The sequence below is a fragment of the Balaenoptera acutorostrata genome, chromosome 9, assembly GCF_949987535.1.
Source record: "Balaenoptera acutorostrata chromosome 9, mBalAcu1.1, whole genome shotgun sequence".
Taxonomy (NCBI): Eukaryota; Metazoa; Chordata; class Mammalia; order Artiodactyla; family Balaenopteridae; genus Balaenoptera; species Balaenoptera acutorostrata.
In genome coordinates, this window is record NC_080072.1 from 6,078,078 (window position 1) to 6,097,911 (window position 19,834).

Sequence of the window (19,834 nt, forward strand, 5' to 3'; positions counted from 1 at the left end):
GTGTCCTTGTAAGAGAAAGGCAGAGGGAGACTTGAGAGACAAAGGGGAATGGCCATGTGAAGATGGAGGCAGAGACTGGAGTCATGTGGCCACAAGTCAAGGAACATCTGGGGCCACCAGAGCTGGAAGGGGTAAGGAAGGATTCTCCTCTAGAGCCTTTGGAGGGAGTGTGACCCTGCCAACACCTTGATTTCAGACTTCTGGACTCCAGAACTCTGAGATAATGAATTTCTTTTGTTTTTAAGCTACCAAATTTGTGGTAATTTGTTACAACATCCACGGGTAACTGATACAATGGGTATTAGCTTTTACCTATTCGCTCAAGTTGTGGGCAGCAGCTTACCAAGCTGAAGGGAAACCAGCAAGAGAGTTTGCAGTGAGCCAGTTGAAAGGAACGGCAGATGCATTCCTAGGAAGGTGCTTCCTAGAAGGTACATGCAGCCATGAAAAAAACAGTGCAGTGAAGGGAGTATTTATAGGGGCTTCACTGCTACAAAGCAGAGGAGAGTGGGCAAATCCGTGAGATGCTGTGATCCTTGGGTGACTAGGTACCCAAACCTCCCCATCTGATCAGGCAAACAAAAGTAGGAAAGAGGCAGAAGAGGTGTCTCTCAGAAACAGTGTCTGTAATTTTTATAGCAACTTTATTGAGATGTAACTTGCATACATATAATGAATTGCATCTTTATAAAATGTACAATTTGGTAAGTTTTGGCAAATGTACATACTTGTGAAACCATCAAGATAACCAGCATATCCATCATCCTCAAAAGTTTCTTTTGCCCTTCATTACTCCTCCACTCCCTCCAACTCCTATGTCTCCCGTCTTCAAGCAACCACTGATCTGTAACTACAGAGTAATTGTCATTTTATAGAATTGTTATAAATTCAGTCAAGCAGTATGTACTCTTGTATTTCCACGTTTTTTCATTCAGCATGATTATTTAGAGATTCATCCATCCTACTGTGTGTATCAACAGTTCACTCCTTTTATTGCTGAGTAGTATTCCACTGAATGGATATGCCACAGTGTGTTTATTCATTTACCTGTTGACACTGGGTTGTTTCCAGTTTTTGGCTGTTACAAATATGGTAGACGTGCCATGAACATTGGTGTATACATTTTTGTGTGGTATATGCTTTCATTTCTCTTGGGTAAATACCTAGAAGTAGAATGGCTAGGTCGTGAGATAGGTGTATATTTAACTTTTTAAGAAACTGCAAAACTGTTCTCCAAAGTGGTTGTATCATTTTTTATTCCTACAAATAGGGTATAAGAGTTCCAGTTCCTGCACATCCTTGCCAACACCTGGTATGGTCAGTCTTTTTATTCCAAGTAGGCGTGAAATATTATTTCATTGTGGTTTTGATTTGCACTTCCCTAATGACTAATAATGTTGAGCATATTTTTGTATGTTTTTTAAAATTAATTAATTAATTAATTTTATTTATTTTTTTGGCTGCATTGGGTCTTCCTTGCTGCGCGTGGGCTTTCTCTAGTTGCAGTGAGCGGGGGCTACTCTTCGTTGTGGTTCGCAGGCTTCTCATTGCGGTGGCTTCTCTTGTTGCAGAGCACGGGCTCTAGGCGCACGGACTTCAATAGTTGTGGCACGCGGGCTTAGTTGCTCCACGGCATGTGGGATATTCTGGGACCGGGGCTCAAACCCATGTCCCCTGCATTGGCAGGTGATTCTTAACCACTGCGCCACCAGGGAAGTCCCCATATTTTTGTATGTTTATTTGCTGTTTGTATATCTTCTTTTGTAAAATGTGTGTTCAAATCTTTTGCCAATTAAAAAAATTGGGTTGTTTGTTTTCTTATTATTGAGGTTTGAGAGTTTTAAAATAATCTGAACATGACGGTAAAATTTTTAACTAAAAGTTCAACTTCCTTAATAGTATAAAACTACCAGGTATATGGAGCTATTTCTTCTTGAGTGAACTTTGGTAATTTATGTCTTTCAAGGAATTTTCCATTTAATCTAAATTGTCAAATTTAGTGCAGTGTTCATAATATTCCCTGATAATCCTTTTAATATCTGATGCCACCTCTCTAATTTCTGATATTAGTGGCAATTTGTGTCTTCTCTTATTAATCTTCTTTCTCAGTGAACCACCTTTACGTTTCATTGATTTTTTTTCTCTATTGTCTTTCTATTTTACTGACTTCCACTCTGATCTTTATTATTTCATACTTCTGTTTATGTTTAATTTGCTCTTCTTATTCTAGTTGAAGTTGGAAGCTGAGGTCATTGATTTAAGACCTTTTTCTTTATCTTTTTCTTTTTGGCCACACCACATGGCATGTGGGACCTTAGTTCCCCAATCAGGGATCAAACCCCTGCCCCCTGCAGTGGAAACACAGAGTCTTAACCATTGAACCGCCAGGGAAGTCCCGAGACCTTTTTCTTTTCTAACACAGGTATTTTCCTCTCTAAGTACTGCACTAGCTATGTCTCACAAATTTTGATAACATGTACTTCCATTTTAATTAAGTTAAAATATTTTCTACTTTCTCTTTTGATTTTGTGTTTGACCCATGGGTTGTTTATAAGTGTGTCATCTAGTTTCCAAATATTTGGAGTTTTCCAGATATCTTTTTCTTATTGATTTTATTATAATAAAATATAATAATTCTATGGTGGTCAAAAACATACTTTATATGACTCAGATCCTTTAAAATTTATTGAGATGTATTTAATGGCTCAGAATATAGTCTATCTTGCTATATGTCCCTTGCATACTTAAAAATAATGTATAGTCTACTGTGGTTGGGCAGAGTATTTTATAAATATCAGTTAGGTAAAGTTAATTCATAGTGTTATTTGAGACTTCTACAAACTTACTAATTTTTTTTTTTTTTTTGGCTGCGTTGGGTCTTCGTTGCTGCACACGGGCTTTTTCTCTAGTTGTGGTGAGGCGGGGCTACTCTTTATTGTGGTGCGCGGGCTTCTAATTGTGGTGGCTTCTCTTGTTGCAGAGCAAGAGCTCTGGGTGCGCGGGCTTCAGAAGCTGCAGCATGTGAGCTCAGTAGTTGTGGCTTGCGGGCTCTAGCGCGCAGGCTCAGTAGTTGTGGTGCACGGGCTTAGTTGCCCCACAGCATGGGGGATCTTCCGGGACCAGGGATCAAACCCGTGTCCCCTGCATCGGCAGGTGGATTCTTAACCACTGCGCCACCAGGGAAGTCCCCAAACTTACTGATTTTTCTGTCTACTTGTTCTACAAATTACTGAGAGAGGTATGTCGCGATCTCCCAATATAATTGTGGACTTTATTTCTCCTTAGAGTTCTATTAATTTTGCTTCATGCATTTAAAAACTCTCTAAAAAGTTTTATGAATGTTTAGAGCTATTGTGTTCATTGTACTCACTGTATTATATTCATCATTATGAAGTAACCCTCTTTATCCCTAGTAATATTCTTTGCTCTGAATTCTACTTTGTCTGATACTATACCCTCTCCAGCTCTCTTTTTATTAGTGTAAGCATGGTATATCTTTTTTCTATTCTTTTACTTTTAATCCATTTCTGTCTTTATATTTAAAGTGGGATTCTTGTAGGCAGCATATAGTTGGCTTTTTATTCAATCTAACAATCTCTGCCTTTTAATTGGGTTGTTTAGACTATATTTAATACGATAATTGATATGGCTGGGTTTAAATATATCATCTTACTAATTGTTTTCTATTTGTCTCATCTGTTCTTTGTTCCCTTTTCTTTTTCATCTTCTTCTTCTTTTAGATTGAGTATTTTTTGATAGATTATTTTCTAGAGCAGTTTTAAGTTCATAGCAAAATTGAGCAGAAGATAGAGAGATTTCCCATATTCCCTCTGTCCCCACTGATGCCTCTCCCATTATCAACATCCCCCACTGGAATGGTACATTTGTTACAATTGATGAACCTACACTGACATATCATTATCATCCAAATTTCATAGTTTATGTTAGGGTTCACTCCTGGTGTATATTTTGTGGGTTCAAACAGATGTATAATGACACATATCTACCATTATACTATCATATGGAATAATTTCACTGCCCTAAAAGTCCTCTGTTCTCCCCCTATTCATTCCTCCTTTCCTCCTAACCCCTGACAACCACTGATTTTTTTTTTACTGTCTCCACAGAGTTTTGCCTTTTTCAGAATATCATGCACTGTATTTGGAATCATATAGTATGTTGCCTTTTCAGGTTGGCTTCCTTTTACTTACTTATATGCATTTAAGTTTCCTCATATCTTTTCATGGCATGATAGTTCATTTCTTTTTCAGCACTGAATAATATTCCATTGTCTGCATGTACCACAGTTTATTTATCCATTCACCTACTGATGGATATCTTGGTTGCTTCCAAGTTTTGGCAATTATGAAGAAGGCTGCTGTAAACATCTGTGTACAAGTTTTTGTGTGGACATAAGTTGTAACTCCTTTGGGTAAATACCAAGAAGCATGATTACTGGATCACATGGTAAGAGTATGTTTAGTTTTATACAAAACTGCCAAACTGTCTTCCAAAGTAGCTGTACTATTTTGCATGCCCACCAGCAATAAATGATAGTTCCTGTTGTTCCACATCTTTGCCAGCATTTGGATTTTGGCCCTTCTGGTAAGTGTATAGTGATATCTCATTGTTGTCTTAATTTACATTTCCCTGATGACATATGATGTGGACCATCTTTTCATGTGCTTATTTGCTATCTGATGCCATTTTTCGTGAGGTATCTGTTAAGGTCTTTGACCCATTTAAAAATTTTTGTTGAGTGAATCCATGGCGGAGCGGGCAATTTGAACGCCACCCAGCCGGGGCACGCGGCCAGGGCGCTGCTGGCCCTCACCTGGACGCCAGCCTCTGCCTCTGGACCCGGAAGGCCGAGAAGGAGCCGCGGGTCCACAACCCTGAGCGCCTGCCATGGGCCCGCGCTGACAGATCTGTAAGCCCGAAGCCCCAAGGAGGCGCACCGCGAGCCCGGCTCCCGCTGCCGCCTGGCCGGGCCCATACTTAGGCACTTCCTCCCGTCAACTTGCTCGCCGGAGACATTGGGTTCTGAAGGAGATCCGAACTCTTGAGAAGAGCACACATCTGTTGTTAAGGAAGAACCCCCTTCTGCCACCTGGCAAGAGAAATATGTGTTAAATTCACTCGTGGTGTGGACTTCAATTGGCAAGCTCAGGCCATGCTGGCCCTACAAGAGGCAGCAGAAGCGTTTCTAGTTCATCTCTTTGAGGATGCCCATCTCCTCTCCTTACATGCCAGCCGCGTCCTTCTCTTCCCAAAGGATGTGCCGCTGGCCAGGAGGATCCGAGGCATTCAGGAAGGGCTCGGCTGAGCTCCTGCCGCCCATGACTCTGGATGATACCCGGGAATCTGCCCGTAACCAGGACCAGATCCTGTACAACGTGCTGCCTGGACTTGCTGTCTCTGAGCACAGTGTGCGTGTTGCTTTTGTAATTAGTTTTTTTTAAGAAGAAGACTGCATGGCTTTCCTCTGTAACAGAGGTAATATATGACAGAGTCAACACATTCCGAAAGTCCTGAGAATAATTTTCAGATGAGGAGACTGCAAGTTTGACTTCACTTTGCAAATTATTCATACGACTGATGATTTGGAAGACATTTCCAAATCACTTCCACCAGCAATAAATGATAGTTCCTGTTGTTCCACATCTTTGCCAGCATTTGGATTTTGGCCCTTCTGGTAAGTGTGTAGTGATATCTCATTGTTGTTTTAATTTACATTTCCCTGATGACATATGATGTGGACCATCTTTTCTAGATCTGTACCATTTAAATTTTTTACCATATGTATATTTACTTTTATTTAAAACATAAGTGAAAAAATAAGAGACGACCACTTCAATCAGTTGCCTGGAAGAGCCTGGCACATCCAGCATACAAATCTCTGTCCTTCAGATTGACTTCATCATTAGTGGCAGCAGCAAGTTCCTGTGTGGATTGTGCCTGTCGACAGATTATATAGCTTTTCAAAACCTCAATTGGAATGAAAATAGGAAATTGTTAAGGTTTGATGTTCTGGCTCCTTCTGGTAAATTCCTATCAAAATCATTCAGAAATTCTAGCTTGTAGAATTTATTTTATTCTTATTTACAAATCATAGACGATGTATCATAATTTATACTTCAGAATTTTTCATTCCAGGACTCTAAGAGCCTTTTCAATGTTTTTACAGGTATTTTTTATAACTTCCTTGTGGAGAGATAATAAAAGTAATTCTTTAATGAGAAAAAGTTAAAGCGAAGTTACTATTATACAGAGATTATACTGTGTTCTTTGTGTGTTAGCGTTAAGTTCTTCATTTGGACACTTTGCCAACAGCCACAATTTAAACGAGAGAATTCAGGGATGTGTTTTTGTCTCCAGTGGAGTAGAGTATGAGCAGATAAAAACCTTGCCCATCTCTTGTAACTGAAAGCAGTTTAAGAGATTTCCAGAGAAATGGGAAGTGCCACCCGAAGACTTTTAGATATTGTGTGTGGTGAAAATGATTAGTGAGGGTGGATACTAATAATGATGTGTCAGCCAACCGAATTGAGAGACAAACTAAAGGGAAAAGGACCAAGTTCTGTTGTTTGATAAATTTTAACCCTTTGGAAAAACCTTTTCCTGCTCGACATCAACTCATTTTTATGTAGACATTGGAATAAAGCTTATCTATGACTATAAAAAAAAAATTTGGGGGACTTCCCTGATGGTCCAGTGGCTAAGACTCCGCACTCCTAATGCAGCGGGCCTGGGTTCGATCCCTGGTCAGGGAACTACATCCCACATGCCACAGCTAAGACCCAACACAACCAAATAAATAAATATTAAAAAAAAAAAAATTTTTTTCTTGTTGTTGATTTTTAAGAGTTCTTTGTGTATTTTGGATAATAGTCCTTTAATCAGAGGTGTCTTGTAAATATCTTCTCCCAGCCTGTGGCTTGTCTTCTCATTCTCTTGAGGGTTGAATATTTTTTACGATTCCATTTTATCTCCTTTCTTGGATTATTAGGTATAACTCCTTGATGTGTTATTTTGATGGTTCCTTTCATCTTTAACTTACCAGTTTATTCAAGTAATATTATACCACTCCACAGATAGCATAAATCCTTACAACTATGCATCTCCATTTCTCTCCTCCTGGTCTGTGCACTATTGTTGTCATACATTTTACTTCTAACATAGGTTATAGACCTCAAAATACATTATTACTGTTTTTGCTTTAAAAAGTTAATTATGTTTTAAAGAGATTTAAATAATAAGAAAAGTCTTTATATTTATCCACATAGTTACCACTTTAAGTACTCTTCATTCCTTTGTGTAGACCCAGGTTTCCATCTGGTATCACCTTCTGCTTGAAGAACTTCTTTTTTTTTTTTTTTTTAATTTATTTATTTATTTATTTATTTTTGGCTGTGTTGGGTTTTCGTTTCTGTGCGAGGGCTTTCTCTACTTGTGGCAAGCGGGGGCCACTCTTCATTGCGGTGCGCGGGCCTCTCACTATCGCGGCCTCTCTTGTTGTGGAGCACAGGCTCCAGACGCGCAGGCTCAGTAGTTGTGGCTCACGGGCCCAGCTGCTCTGCGGCATGTGGGATCTTCCCAGACCAGGGCTCGAACCCGCGTCCCCTGCATCGGCAGGCAGATTCTCAACCACTGCGCCACCAGGGAAGCCCGAAGAACTTCTTTTACATTTATATTTTTTGTCTGCAGATAATGAATTCTTTCATCTCTTGTATGTCATAAAAAGTCCTCATTTCATATTTGTTTTTAAGGATACTTTTGTTGGGTAAAGAATTCTAGGTTGACAGGTTTTTGGGTTTTTTTCAGTACTATAAAGATGTTATTCCATTTTCTTCTAGCTTATACAGTTTCTGATGAGAAACTTGCTGTAATCCTTATCTTTGTTTCCTTGTATTATATAAAAAGGTTTTTTTTTTTGTCTCTGTTTGTTTTTAAGATTTCTTTTTACCACTGGTTTTAACCAATTTAATTATGATGTGCCTTGGTGTAGTTTTCTTTGCTTCTTGGGCTTGGAGTTTGTTGAGATTCTTGGATCTGTACGATTAATAGATTTCATCAAATTTGGAAAAATTTCAGCCATTATTTCTTCAAATATATTTTCTGCCTCTGCTGCTTCTTCAGATTCTCTAATTATACATGTATTAGCCTACGTGAAGTTGTCCTATAACTCACAGATGCTCAATAGTCTATTATTATTTTAACCCCTGTGTTTAATTTTTATTTATTTATTTGTTTGTTTATTTCTGGCTGTGTTGGGTCTTCGTTGCTGCGCGCAGGCTTTCCCAAGTTGTGGTGAGCGGGGTCTACTCTTTGTTGTGGTGTGCGGGCTTCCCATTGCAGTGGCTTCGCTTGTTGCAGAACATGGGCTCTAGGCACGTGGGCTTCAGTAGTTGTGGCATGCAGGCTCAGTAGTTGTGGCTCATGGGCTCTAGAGCACAGGCGCAGTAGTTGTGGCACACGGGCCACACAGGGATCAAACCCGTGTTCCCTGCATTGGCAGGTGGATTCTTAATCATTGAGCCACCAGGGAAGCCCCCTCTGTGTTTAATTTCAGATAGTTTCTATTGCTATGTGTTTTTCCTTAAGTGTCTAATGTGCCATTGATACTATTCGGTGTAACCAGTATAATTTTCACCTCAGAGACATTAGTTTTCACCTTAAAGTTTGTTTGGGGTCTTTTTTATACCTTCCACATCTCTTACGAATATGTTCAAACTTTCCTCTAGTTTCCTGAACATATGGAATACGGTTATAAGAATAACTGTTTTTTGTCTACTAATTTTAACTTCCATGTCAGTTCTGGATCAGTTTGGATTGACTGATTGATCAATTGACTGAGTTTTCTCTTCATTGTGGGTTGTATTTTCCTGCTTCTTAGCATGTCTGTTATTTTTTTTATTAGATTCAAGGCAGTGTGAATTTACCTTGGTGGGTGCTGGATATTTTTGTATTCTTATAAATATTCTTGAACTTTGTTCTGAGATGCCATTGAATTACTTGGAAACCACTTGATCCTTTTAGGTCTTGCTTCTGCTTTTGAGCTTTGTTAGGCAGAACCAAGGAGTGTTTATTGTAGATGTAATTTTTTTCCATTTCTGAGGCAAGGCTATTCTTAGTATTTTACCTGATGCTCCATAAATTATAAGACTTTGCTCTCTGGTTGATGGGAATAGGCACTATTCCCAGCCCTGTGTAAGCTCTGCCTATTGTCCCCTCTAATCCTTCTGAGTAGTTCTTTACCTGGATGGTTTCTTCACATGAATGAGCTGATCAGTACTCAACTGAATACTAGAGAGAGGAGCCTCTGCAGATCTCCAGAATTCTCTCTCTGTGCAGCTCTCTCTTCTCTGGTACTCTGCCCTGAAAGCTTAAGCTACCTTAGCATCCCTGGATTCCTAGCTTCATCTGTTCAACTCAGGGACACCACTAGGCTTTGCCTGGATTCCTTCTCCCTGTTCCACAGTCTCTGTACTTTTTCTAAGCAGTGTGCAAGGGCATTCATAGAGCTCACTTCGTTGTTTTCCATCTCTCAGGAATGACTATCCCATCCATTGCCTGAGGCCCAATGTCTTGAGAACCATTGTTTCATATGTTGTTTTTTTTGTTATTGTCCAGATTTTTGGTTATTTCAGGCAGGAGGGTAAATCTGGTCCCTGTTACTCTATCTTGGCCAGAAGCCACTGTATAATCATTTCCCTCTTAATCTCTTTTATTTACTCATCTTACACTTTAATTCCAGAAAAGTCAATCCTGCTGATGGTTGCCAAGAGAGCCAGAAAAGTGGGCTTCAGCTGAAACACTACTACTACCTACACCCAGAATCTGGAAATACATAAAATTTCCCAGCTATGATTTCTCTTCACTCATTAGAGGAGCCTATAGCTATCTGACCTCCATGAGGGCAGAGACCCCAACTAATGCAACTCTATATCTCCAGCATCCAAAAAGGTAAATAGATAAAAGTATGTTTTTCACTAGGCAAAACTAAACATAGGAATTCCATCATATCATCATCCTCATAAAAGTAGCTATGTGCTTAGCAGTTTACTTACATTATCTTATTCAAACCTCACAACGATCATTTTAGGTGTGCATCATTCTTATTTTACTGATAAAGAAACTGAGACTTGGAATAAATAGCTTCTATAATAATACCATGCAACTAGTTTGTAGCAGAAATGGAATTCAAGTGACATCTCTAACCATGCTCTTAACCTCTATGTAATACTATGTTCTATAAAGTTTTTCTAAACCACAGGCTTCCTTGCTAAAAGGCTAACCTCAGATTGTGCAGTCTAAAGTACTACACCTACCCATTGTGTATTCAGGGTTCTCATACATCAATATGGAAGATTTCCACCAAAGTACCTATTATTACTTTACACTTACCTGCTTCACCTCACGTGAGCAGTGGTGAAGAAATCGGTTCTGGGTGATCTCATGAAATGATTTATGCAGCTTGGTCCCAAATTCCTGTGTGTCAGCTGCCTAAAATGGGCCAGAGACAGAATATGTTGAGTTCCAGTACTGGCAACCAAAGGGTAAGTACCCACAGGAAGTTTATATGGGGAGAGATCGAGACTAATAGAAAGGCAAACCACTGACATCCTTCATGTTGTATTAGAAGCTTCCTTAGTTCCTGTGGACACAGGATAAGTAGAAAGAAGGTCTGGGATACTTGACATGAGACAGGTAGTTGTGGCTCCTATATATCTTCCAATTTCTGTTACCTAAGCAAGATCTTTCAAACAAGGTCTTTGTTCTCCTATCTCTATAGGAGATAAATATCCCAGAGATCCATCTGTTCGTGAAGAGGTTATATAAACTGCTCTCCTCTAAAACAAGTTCCAAGAGAGCAGAGGTTCTACTGAACAACTAAGGCTGATATAGGAACTTTTCCCCAGATAAATCTTTCAGGGAGGAAAGGAACAGTAATTTAGTTTGCATCCATTAAGGAATGGGTAACAGCCTCTACTTTTTAGTATAGAATTGTATTGATAGGATATTAGAGTTAAAAGGGGCCAGAGTAATCACCTAATACAACACACTAATTTCATTTCATTTTATTTTTATTTATTTATGTATGTATGTATGTATGTATGTCATGAAGGAAAGTGCAGTGTTTACTGTAAGGCACCATACAAGGAGTCCAGGGTAGCTAATGCTCCAAAAAACCTGAACTCCCTGATGGGTTTCAGGGGGGTATTTTTAAAGGCCAGGTGAAGGAGGGAGTCGCAGGTTATGTGATCAGCTCATGCACAGTTCTCTGACTGGTTGATGGTGAGGTAACAGGGTGGTGTCACAGGAGGTAACATTATCAGTCTTCAGGCTCCAGGAGGTCTGGGGGCTACTGCTCATGGTCATCAAGTAGTTAGAATCCTCCATTTGGTGAGGGTTTTTAAAACATATATAAAACAACTCAGGAAATGTGCATCATATACTGTTATCTAGGTACCTCACAGAGGAGCTAAAGCAGAGGACATGGGTGGAGGGGTCTTCCCCTATAGGAAAGGCCCCATAGGGTCCTGCTCAGTTACAGTTTCATGCAGCTTTCCATAATTCTATTTAGAACAAAATACATATGCATGCTCGAGCAATGAAATATAAATTGCATAATCTCAGTAATGCCACATAACCACTTAAATGCTCTTATATTTGCATTTAAAACTGGCACCACACAGAATGAAAATGAATGATAAAATTTATACAAATAATGTAAAATTTTAATTTTTCTTTACTGAGAACATTAACTAGCAAATAAAAAACACCAGACAAGTCAAATGAAACTGCAGAAGAAATTTAAAAGCTTTATACTTTACTATCTTTACTGCTTCCCCCCTTTTTTGCATTTTGCAAGGGCCCCCAAAATTGTGGCGCTACCCCTGACTATAAAGGAGCAGCCCTGGGGAACTTGGGGATGAACACACTAATTTTATAAATGAGACAACTGAAATTCACAAAGGAGAAGTGACCCACCCAAGATCTCATAGCCAGTTAGAATGAAAGTTAGGGCTGACTTTCACTGTGCTACCCACATGACCCAGAAAGTTGAAGCTGTGAGAAGATGCACTAGATTATAAAGGTGTTATACATTTTGACCCATTACCATTTATAGAAATTTATTCTAGGAAATAATTCAAAAGAAGCAAGCGATCACATATAGGTATTAACTGAAGTACTATTTGTTGGCAGAAAAAATGTAAACAACTTAAATGTCTGTCATTAGGGGAATGGTTTATTAAATTAGATTAAACTAATACAGTGGAATATTGGTTAACCAATACAAATTTTAAGACTGTTGAAACAGGGGAAAAGGTCAAATTATATATGAATATAAAATACTTTGGTTATGACTATATAGTATAATGTATATGAGATAATATGCAAAAATTAAGTGATAAAGTTTATTAGTTATTATTTTAAATTTTATGTATATTACACTATCTTTTCAAGAAAAAAAGTACAAAAAAATGAAGTGACATGGAAAGAATGTGTTACCCCTCTGATAATTTGGTCATCACACATTGGAAGGAAGGAAGGAAAAAAACCAATATTTATTAAGAATCTACCATGTGTAAAAATGAGCAGAAGACCTAAATAGACATTTCTCCAAAGAAGACATACAGATGGCCAAGAGGCACATGAAAAGCTGCTCAACATCACTAATTATTAGAGAAATGCAAATCAAAACTACAATGAGGTATCACCTCACACCAGTTAGAATGGGCATCATCAGAAAATCTACAAACAACAAATGCTGGAGAGAGTGTGGAGAAAAGGGAACCCTCTTGCACTGTTGGTGGGAATGTAAATTGATATAGCCACTATGGAGAACAGTATGGAGGTTCCTTAAAAAACTAAAAATAGAATTACCATATGACCCAGCAATCCCACTACTGGGCATATACTCAGAGAAAACCATAATTCAAAAAGACACTTGCACCCCAGTGTTCATTGCAGCATGATTTACAATAGCCAGGTCATGGAAGCAACCTAAATGCCCATCGACAGACGAATGGATAAAGAAGATGTGGTACATATATACAATGGAATATTACTCAGCAATAAAAAGGAATGAACTTGAGTCATTTGTAGAGACTGTCACACAGAGTGAGGTAAGTCAGAAAGAGAAAAACAAATATCGTATATTAACACATACATGTGGAATCTAGAAAAATGGTACAGATGAACCAGTCTGCAAGGCAGAAATAGAGACACAGATGTAGAGAACAAACGTATGGACACCAAGGGGGGGAAGCAGGGGTGGGGGGGTGGTGGTGGGATGAACTGGGAGATTGGGATTGACATATATACGCTAATACATATAAAATAGATAACTAATAAGAACCTGCTATATTAAAAAAATAAATAAAATAAAATTCAAAAAAATAAAATAAAATAAAATACTAGCCATTGCATACTACTTAAGACAATTTAAGATGAAATGTATTAAAACTTAAAACTTTAGCATTAAAAAAAAAAAGAATCTACAATGTGTTATGCAGGTTCACACTTAGCTCTCAACTTCATAATTACCCTGTGAGGTACTATTATTTTTTTCTAATTTGTAGATGAAACTCAGAGAAGTTCAGTACAGGCCTAAGTCCACCTAGCTAGTAAACAAATGAGCCAAAATTTGAACTCAGGCCTTTGATTCCAAACCCTGTTACACTATTCCATACTGCCAAACACATGTAATGCTTATGGTTGCTCATTTTCAGTATATTCTGTTGCCATGAGGTAATAGAACATTCTTCAAGAAGAAATTGGGAATCACTGATCTAATCCTAGCTCTGCTTATAACGACCTGTATGATCAAAAGGAAATAGAAATTTTAAATAACTTGTTTTCTCATTTATAAAATAGTATACACATCACTATCCATTCAACAAACATTTCTTAAAACACTTACTTATGTAGAATCATAGGAGGATCAAAGTAAATAATGTTTCTAAGAGCACTGCACATATTACTCAGATAGGCAGTAGAATGTCATTAAAACCCTGGCACTTTTAAGCATCCCCAACCTCCTACTAACTTGAAGCGTCTGGAGGCATGTCTTTCGGAAGCTGCTGCTTGTGCTTCCAGTCATGATACTCATGATGGAATTCACAGCCACTGAGAGTGAGGCCTGTAGTTTCTGATGAGCCTAGAGAATAAAACAAGGAAGCGGGAGACCGCAGTTTATAATAACCCCAAACTGCTGGTTCAGAGAATCACAAAGCGACCAAAGATTTTAGTCAGAGCAGGATTTCAAAAATTCTTCCCCCTCCACCAAAAATACTTACTGAGATCATGACAAAGGACACTTAGACTTACTGACATAGATACATTCAGAAAAGACACGTAGTAAGACACTGAGCAACAAAACAGATATACTTACTATTAAAAAACAAAAAGCTTTAAGCTTTACCCTTTTAGTGTAGTTGTCTTTTCCCTGAAAAGGAGGCCATATGAAGTAAGAAATGTGTTACCAAAAGTACACAGGATGGAGGGATTCAAAAAGTCAGGTAAGAAGACAAAGTGATGTTATAAAGGATTAGGAAATGGCGGAAGAATGTAAGATTTAATGAAACAGCAGCTCTAGAAACATGTGTGGGAAGGGGAAATATATAGATAAGATAGCTATGCATTGATGTAAGCTTTTATATATAGGATGGATAAACAACAAAGTCCTGTATAGCACAGAGAACTATATTCAATATCATATGATAAACCATAATGAAAGAGAATATAAAACAAGAATGTATATATATGTATAACTGAATCACTTTGCTGTATAGCAGTAATTAACACAATGTTGTAAATCGACTATAATTCAATAAAAAAAATTTTCAGGCCAAGTGCATGCATGTGCTTTCAATTTATCCAGAACTTACAGTCAATAATATAGCACTTCAATGTGTGAAAGAGGGAAGAAGACATTAATGACACTACAAATTAATATACAAAAATACTTCAATGTGTAAAACCACCTAGAATGACTATAGTGTCCTGGGTTCAGTGTTTACTGTTCCTCTTTTATAAATGTTTTCCTGTCCCCTGGTATAATGGGAGTGGTGAAAACAAACTAACAGGCAGGCAAAACCAAGCTCATTTTTGCTTGTGAAAAAACACACTCACATCGTAAGTCACGTGTTCCAAAAAGAAAATAAAATTTGTTCACACTCAAAAAAAAGAAAAGAAAAGAGGTATGTTATCAGTCATTTTCCCTGGTCTACTGTTCTGCCCGTATTTATTCAAACTCACCTACTAGGAGATAAGACTAAGCAAGCTGGTTACCGTGACCCATCTAAGTTAAAGCCCGAGTTCCTAGGCTAGATTCAGTTTATAAGACCAGCCCAGGTGGGGACTTCCCTGGTGGCACAGTGGTGAAGACTCCACACTCCCAACGCAGGGGGCCCAGGTTCGATCCCTGGCCAGGGAATTAGATGACACATGCATGCCGCAACTAAGACCCGGTGCAACCAGATAAATAAATAAATATTTTTAAAAAGATCAGCCCAGATGACCAAAGAGGAGAGGAAGAAGCATTCAGGGAGGAAGGGCTCTCAGGCCCTGTCTGCCATATACTCTATCTTTTTCTTAGAGAGAGGAGAAAGGGAGTTGTGAATTTCTTATTACCTTGACAGCCTGGTGATGCTGCTCCAAGGCCTGGTCCACAGCGACCTGGATGGAATCCTGCACCACACTGTGGCTCTCCGTGAGAATGGCACTGAGATGAGTCGTGAGCAAAGTGTGGACTCCTAAGGGGAGGCAGAATGTTGGTAACCTTGAGTGAGAATGACCACTTCAAGACTGCTGTTCATATGCTGTGAGTCAGGGCTGAGAATGGGAAAGAGGCCGCTTGAAAAAAGAAGCCACTTCTGCCTATCCACAGATAATTACTTTTTTAGACAAAAACCCCCAGCAATTTACAAACCTACCCAATTCCCACTTACAAATGAACGAAAGCTCACTAAAATTAAAGTGAAGAATGACATTATTTTTGAAGAATCAAATGAGGAATCCTGTTTAATTCATATCAGAAACAGAAATATATGCTATATACTATAAACAATGATACTGGTGGCTCCCAAAGGAAAGGAAAAACCTGGAGAGTATGTCTAACTCTACTCTGTTCCTATTTGAGCGTCACTGTTGTGGTGAGCCATTGCTACTGTCAGGGTATCAATCCTTTTAGATACGCTGTGGCATAGAAAAAGTTAAGGGCTTCCCTGGTGGCGCAGTGGTTAAGAATCCGCCTGCCAATGCAGGGGACACATGTTCGAGCCCTGGTCCGGGAAGAATCCCACATGCTGTGGAGCAACTAAGCCCGTGCAGCACAACTGCTGAGCCTGCGCTCTAGGGCCTGTGAGCCACAACTACTGAGCCCACGTGCCACAACTACTGAAGCCCACATGCCTAGAGCCCATGCTCTGCAACAAGAGAAGCCACCGCAATGAGAAGCCCACGCACCGCAACAGAGTAGCCCCCACTCGCCACAACTAGAGAAAGCCCGCACACAGCAACAAAGACCCAACGCAGACAAAAGTAAATAAATGAAATAAATAAATTTATTTTTTAAAAAAAGAAAAAGTTAAAACTCACAATCTGAGAATTGCTGGTATAAGGTCTTTTTAAATGAGGGACTATCTCTGATAAAGTAACCATAGGCACCACTGCTCAGCATCCTTCAGAAAAGGTAACACGTGAGACCGATGGGCAAAATACGTCATTAAACAATATGCCAGCATTGATGATCCTGATACAACCAATACAGGAAGACAAATTTATTTTTTGGGACACCTGGAGAAAATGCTTCTTAATTAATCTTTCTTCTTTCAGTGTTTTTCTACTCCCTGTATGGTCTGTTCAAAGGTAAGGCTGGCTGGCTTTTCTCAGGGCTGCAATTAAAATGCAAGTCAGAAAAAAAAATGCAAGTCAGAAGGAACATTTTCTACCACAAGGCACCATGATGCTTTCCTGGAAGGGAAGGGAAGAATTGCTCTGCTCAAAAGGGTTCTGGAACTGGAATCAAGAGAACATAGATTCTAGCGTCAATTCTACTATCAACTAATAGTGACCAAGTCACTTCACTTTTCTCATTTTAGTACAGAAAGTGTCTTTATACCACCTGCTCTCATGGGTATTTTGTGCAGATAAACTGGGATGATATATATAAAGTGTTTTGAAATGTACATTGCAATATTCAAAGAGAAAATATCGCTATTGCTATATCATGTGGATTACTATTTTCTATAGTTTGGTCCTAAGAATAGCCTTAAGAAATCAGTTGGAGCCCCTTTGAAAGCAGACATTTAATTAAAAAGCTATAGTTTCATCCCTAAAACTGCTGATACCACCAGATGCCTTTAACACTGTGGCAAAATGAGTTAATCATAGAAAAGTTACCATGACAAGGTAGGCAGAAGGCCAATTAAGTGATTTTCTTTTTTAAGACACATGGAAACAGACTGTAGTTCTGCACAAGCTGTTTCCTAAAAGGAGCTCTGGAGAAAGCTTTCAAGGATCTGAGAAAGAAGAGGGGGAAAAGAAAATAAAATTACTACATATATCTATATCCATGTATCTATACCTACCTACCCTTACGGTGCATCTTCTTCAAAGGCTAGTCCTAAACTCTCAGATGTATAAGGAAATTTTAAAAGATAACTACTATGTTTACTAATGCAGTGATGGATTTCTGTTTAACCAGTACTGAGTACCACTACCTGAGATGCTGCAGGCCTTCAGAGTCAAGCTAAACAGAGGTGTACAAACTCTCACAGTACTATAATAATGATAGGTAACCCTGGTTTCTGAGGAAGTATGTTTAATAGGATTCATAATGTGGTACCAGATTTTACGTCATCCTAGGGAAGACTGAACATGGTGCTCCCTCTAGCAGACCAACCTTAAAAAAAAAAAAAAAAAACTGCCAAAGATAGCAGATCTTACATCTTAAGAGGGTCTTTAGACTTGGAAGGGCCTTTGATAGCACCTAGTCTAACAATCTCATGTTAAATATATGAAAAGGAAGGATCAGATGACTTATGCAACTTGCTTCCCAAAAAATCATTAAGGAATTTGGTAGCAGAACTAAAGTTAAACCCAGGTCTCTTGATTGTACCCTGAAGTCCTTTCCACCATACTAAGCTGCTTCTCTTATGAGTCTTTGTCCATGCCAGCACAGGTCGGATAATAGCCCTAGGCATTCTCACCTTTGACCTCCTTGCTGGAAGCCTCATTAGTTTGGGTCTCTTCTACGTTCCCATTCCAGGGCTTTAATGAATGGACACAGTGGGGCACCAGAGAATACCAGCTCCTCAAATAAAAGAGTTACAAGCCAGAGCCCTGGAAAGCAGTGCTTCTCTCCTAAAGAATATATACATGATGGAAAAAGGTAGGAGAGGCATGGAAGGCTGGCAGTAGGAAGAATCCCACAGGTTCAACAAATAGTTGGCAGCAATGTGAGGTCTTCTGATCTGGTGTTGTAAGCTGTCTCACTTCTCTATGACTCAGTGGAAGCAGGGCCACACCAAATAGCACTGGAACGCCTAGAGAGTAAAGTCCCAAGAAAAAACAGTCGCCCACAAAGAAAGAATAACCCAAAAACGTATCAGGAACACCAAAAGGAAGGCTTGTGAACATTGCCCCAGACATTTATAAGCTCCACTTCTTGCTTCTTCCTTCAAAGTTTAGGAGGGCACTGAGAAACACTTAAATTTATGTCTCAGGCTTTACTGGATTAAAAATGCATAAGCCAACTCTCATACTCACACTCAGTGGTTTTCAAACTTTACTATGTTTAGGAATCACCTGAGAATCTTGTTAAAAATGCATATTCTTGAGTCATACCAGATTTTTACATTAGCAAAACAATGAGTTAATCCTTGCCCAGGAAGCTGCACATTTTCAAATACTCCAGGTGATTCTGATGCATGTGTTTCATGGACCACAGAACAGTGAAATCACTGCTTTATCACTAACAGAGAGACCTTCTGATAACAGGTTATCACCTATCTGCTAGATAAACACCAAAGGCATTTGTATGCCTGAACAAGGACAATGTCTCCCTTTCCAGAGGTTGATGTGGCAATCACACAAAGCCATTCATACCGATGTACTCCCACAGCTCTTCTTGTTCAATCTGAGATGTTGCCTTAAGGCCAAGTAAAACTGATAACTTTTCTTGATTCCACTTGGAAAAGCAGTAGGGTGGTGAACAGTTCTCAAGCCTGAAATGCTTTAAAAACATACTGATACCTGAGGCCCACCTCAATCCAAGGAAATCCGAACCTCTGGGGGTGAGGTTTGGGCATTTTTTAGAAGCTCCCCAGGTAATATATTGTGCAACTGAGGTTGAGAACTACCCATCTAAGGTAATATACTCTGTAGGGACCAACAGGAAGTGTCTGCTGATTTCTGGTCAACCAAATCTGGGAATGTCATCATCTAAGTGAGGCTTCAAGATATAGATCTTTCCCGTAGAGCATATAATTTGTTTACCTTATTTAAGCAAGGTTTTTCATTGAAATGAGTTATTTTACAGAAACACATCTATTCAGATTTATGCATCATGTAAAGTCTCCTTTCTTTATTCTCTTAACATTTAAGCACACCCAAGCTGGCAGCCCCACTCTCCTATACCTACCCCAGAGTTCCATTTTCTGGACTGGAAATCCGCTGTGGAAGTCCACAAAGAGAAAAAGCAGCAGAGTTTGTCCCTGGGGGTCCATATTCTGAGTCTGATCCCCCTCACTGGATTCCACCTGATAACTCACATCTGGAAGCACCAAATCTAGAGGACAAGATATTACAGAGTATCCTAAGT

At 39.1% G+C, this 19,834-nt stretch overlaps 1 protein-coding gene, 1 non-coding gene and 1 pseudogene across 2 annotated transcripts in view; 2 read left to right on the top strand and 1 right to left on the bottom strand.

Annotated features, from left to right (window-relative positions):
• TOP6BL (TOP6B like initiator of meiotic double strand breaks) overlaps positions 1–19,834 on the bottom strand; it is a 96,135-nt gene that overhangs the window by 7,427 nt on the left and 68,874 nt on the right. Inside the window, exons 11-14 of the mRNA XM_007171044.2 lie at positions 19,655–19,801; positions 15,643–15,764; positions 14,057–14,167; positions 10,408–10,506 (exon numbers count right to left, since the gene is read on the bottom strand). Coding sequence (XP_007171106.2) covers positions 10,408–10,506; positions 14,057–14,167; positions 15,643–15,764; positions 19,655–19,801 — 479 coding nt within the window. The remainder of the gene's footprint in view (positions 1–10,407; positions 10,507–14,056; positions 14,168–15,642; positions 15,765–19,654; positions 19,802–19,834) is intronic.
• Positions 4,909–5,326, top strand: LOC130708865 (histone H3-like centromeric protein A; annotated as a pseudogene).
• On the top strand, positions 6,701–6,773 carry TRNAR-CCU (transfer RNA arginine (anticodon CCU)). Its single transcript has one exon. It is a non-coding gene; the product is annotated as a tRNA-Arg (tRNA).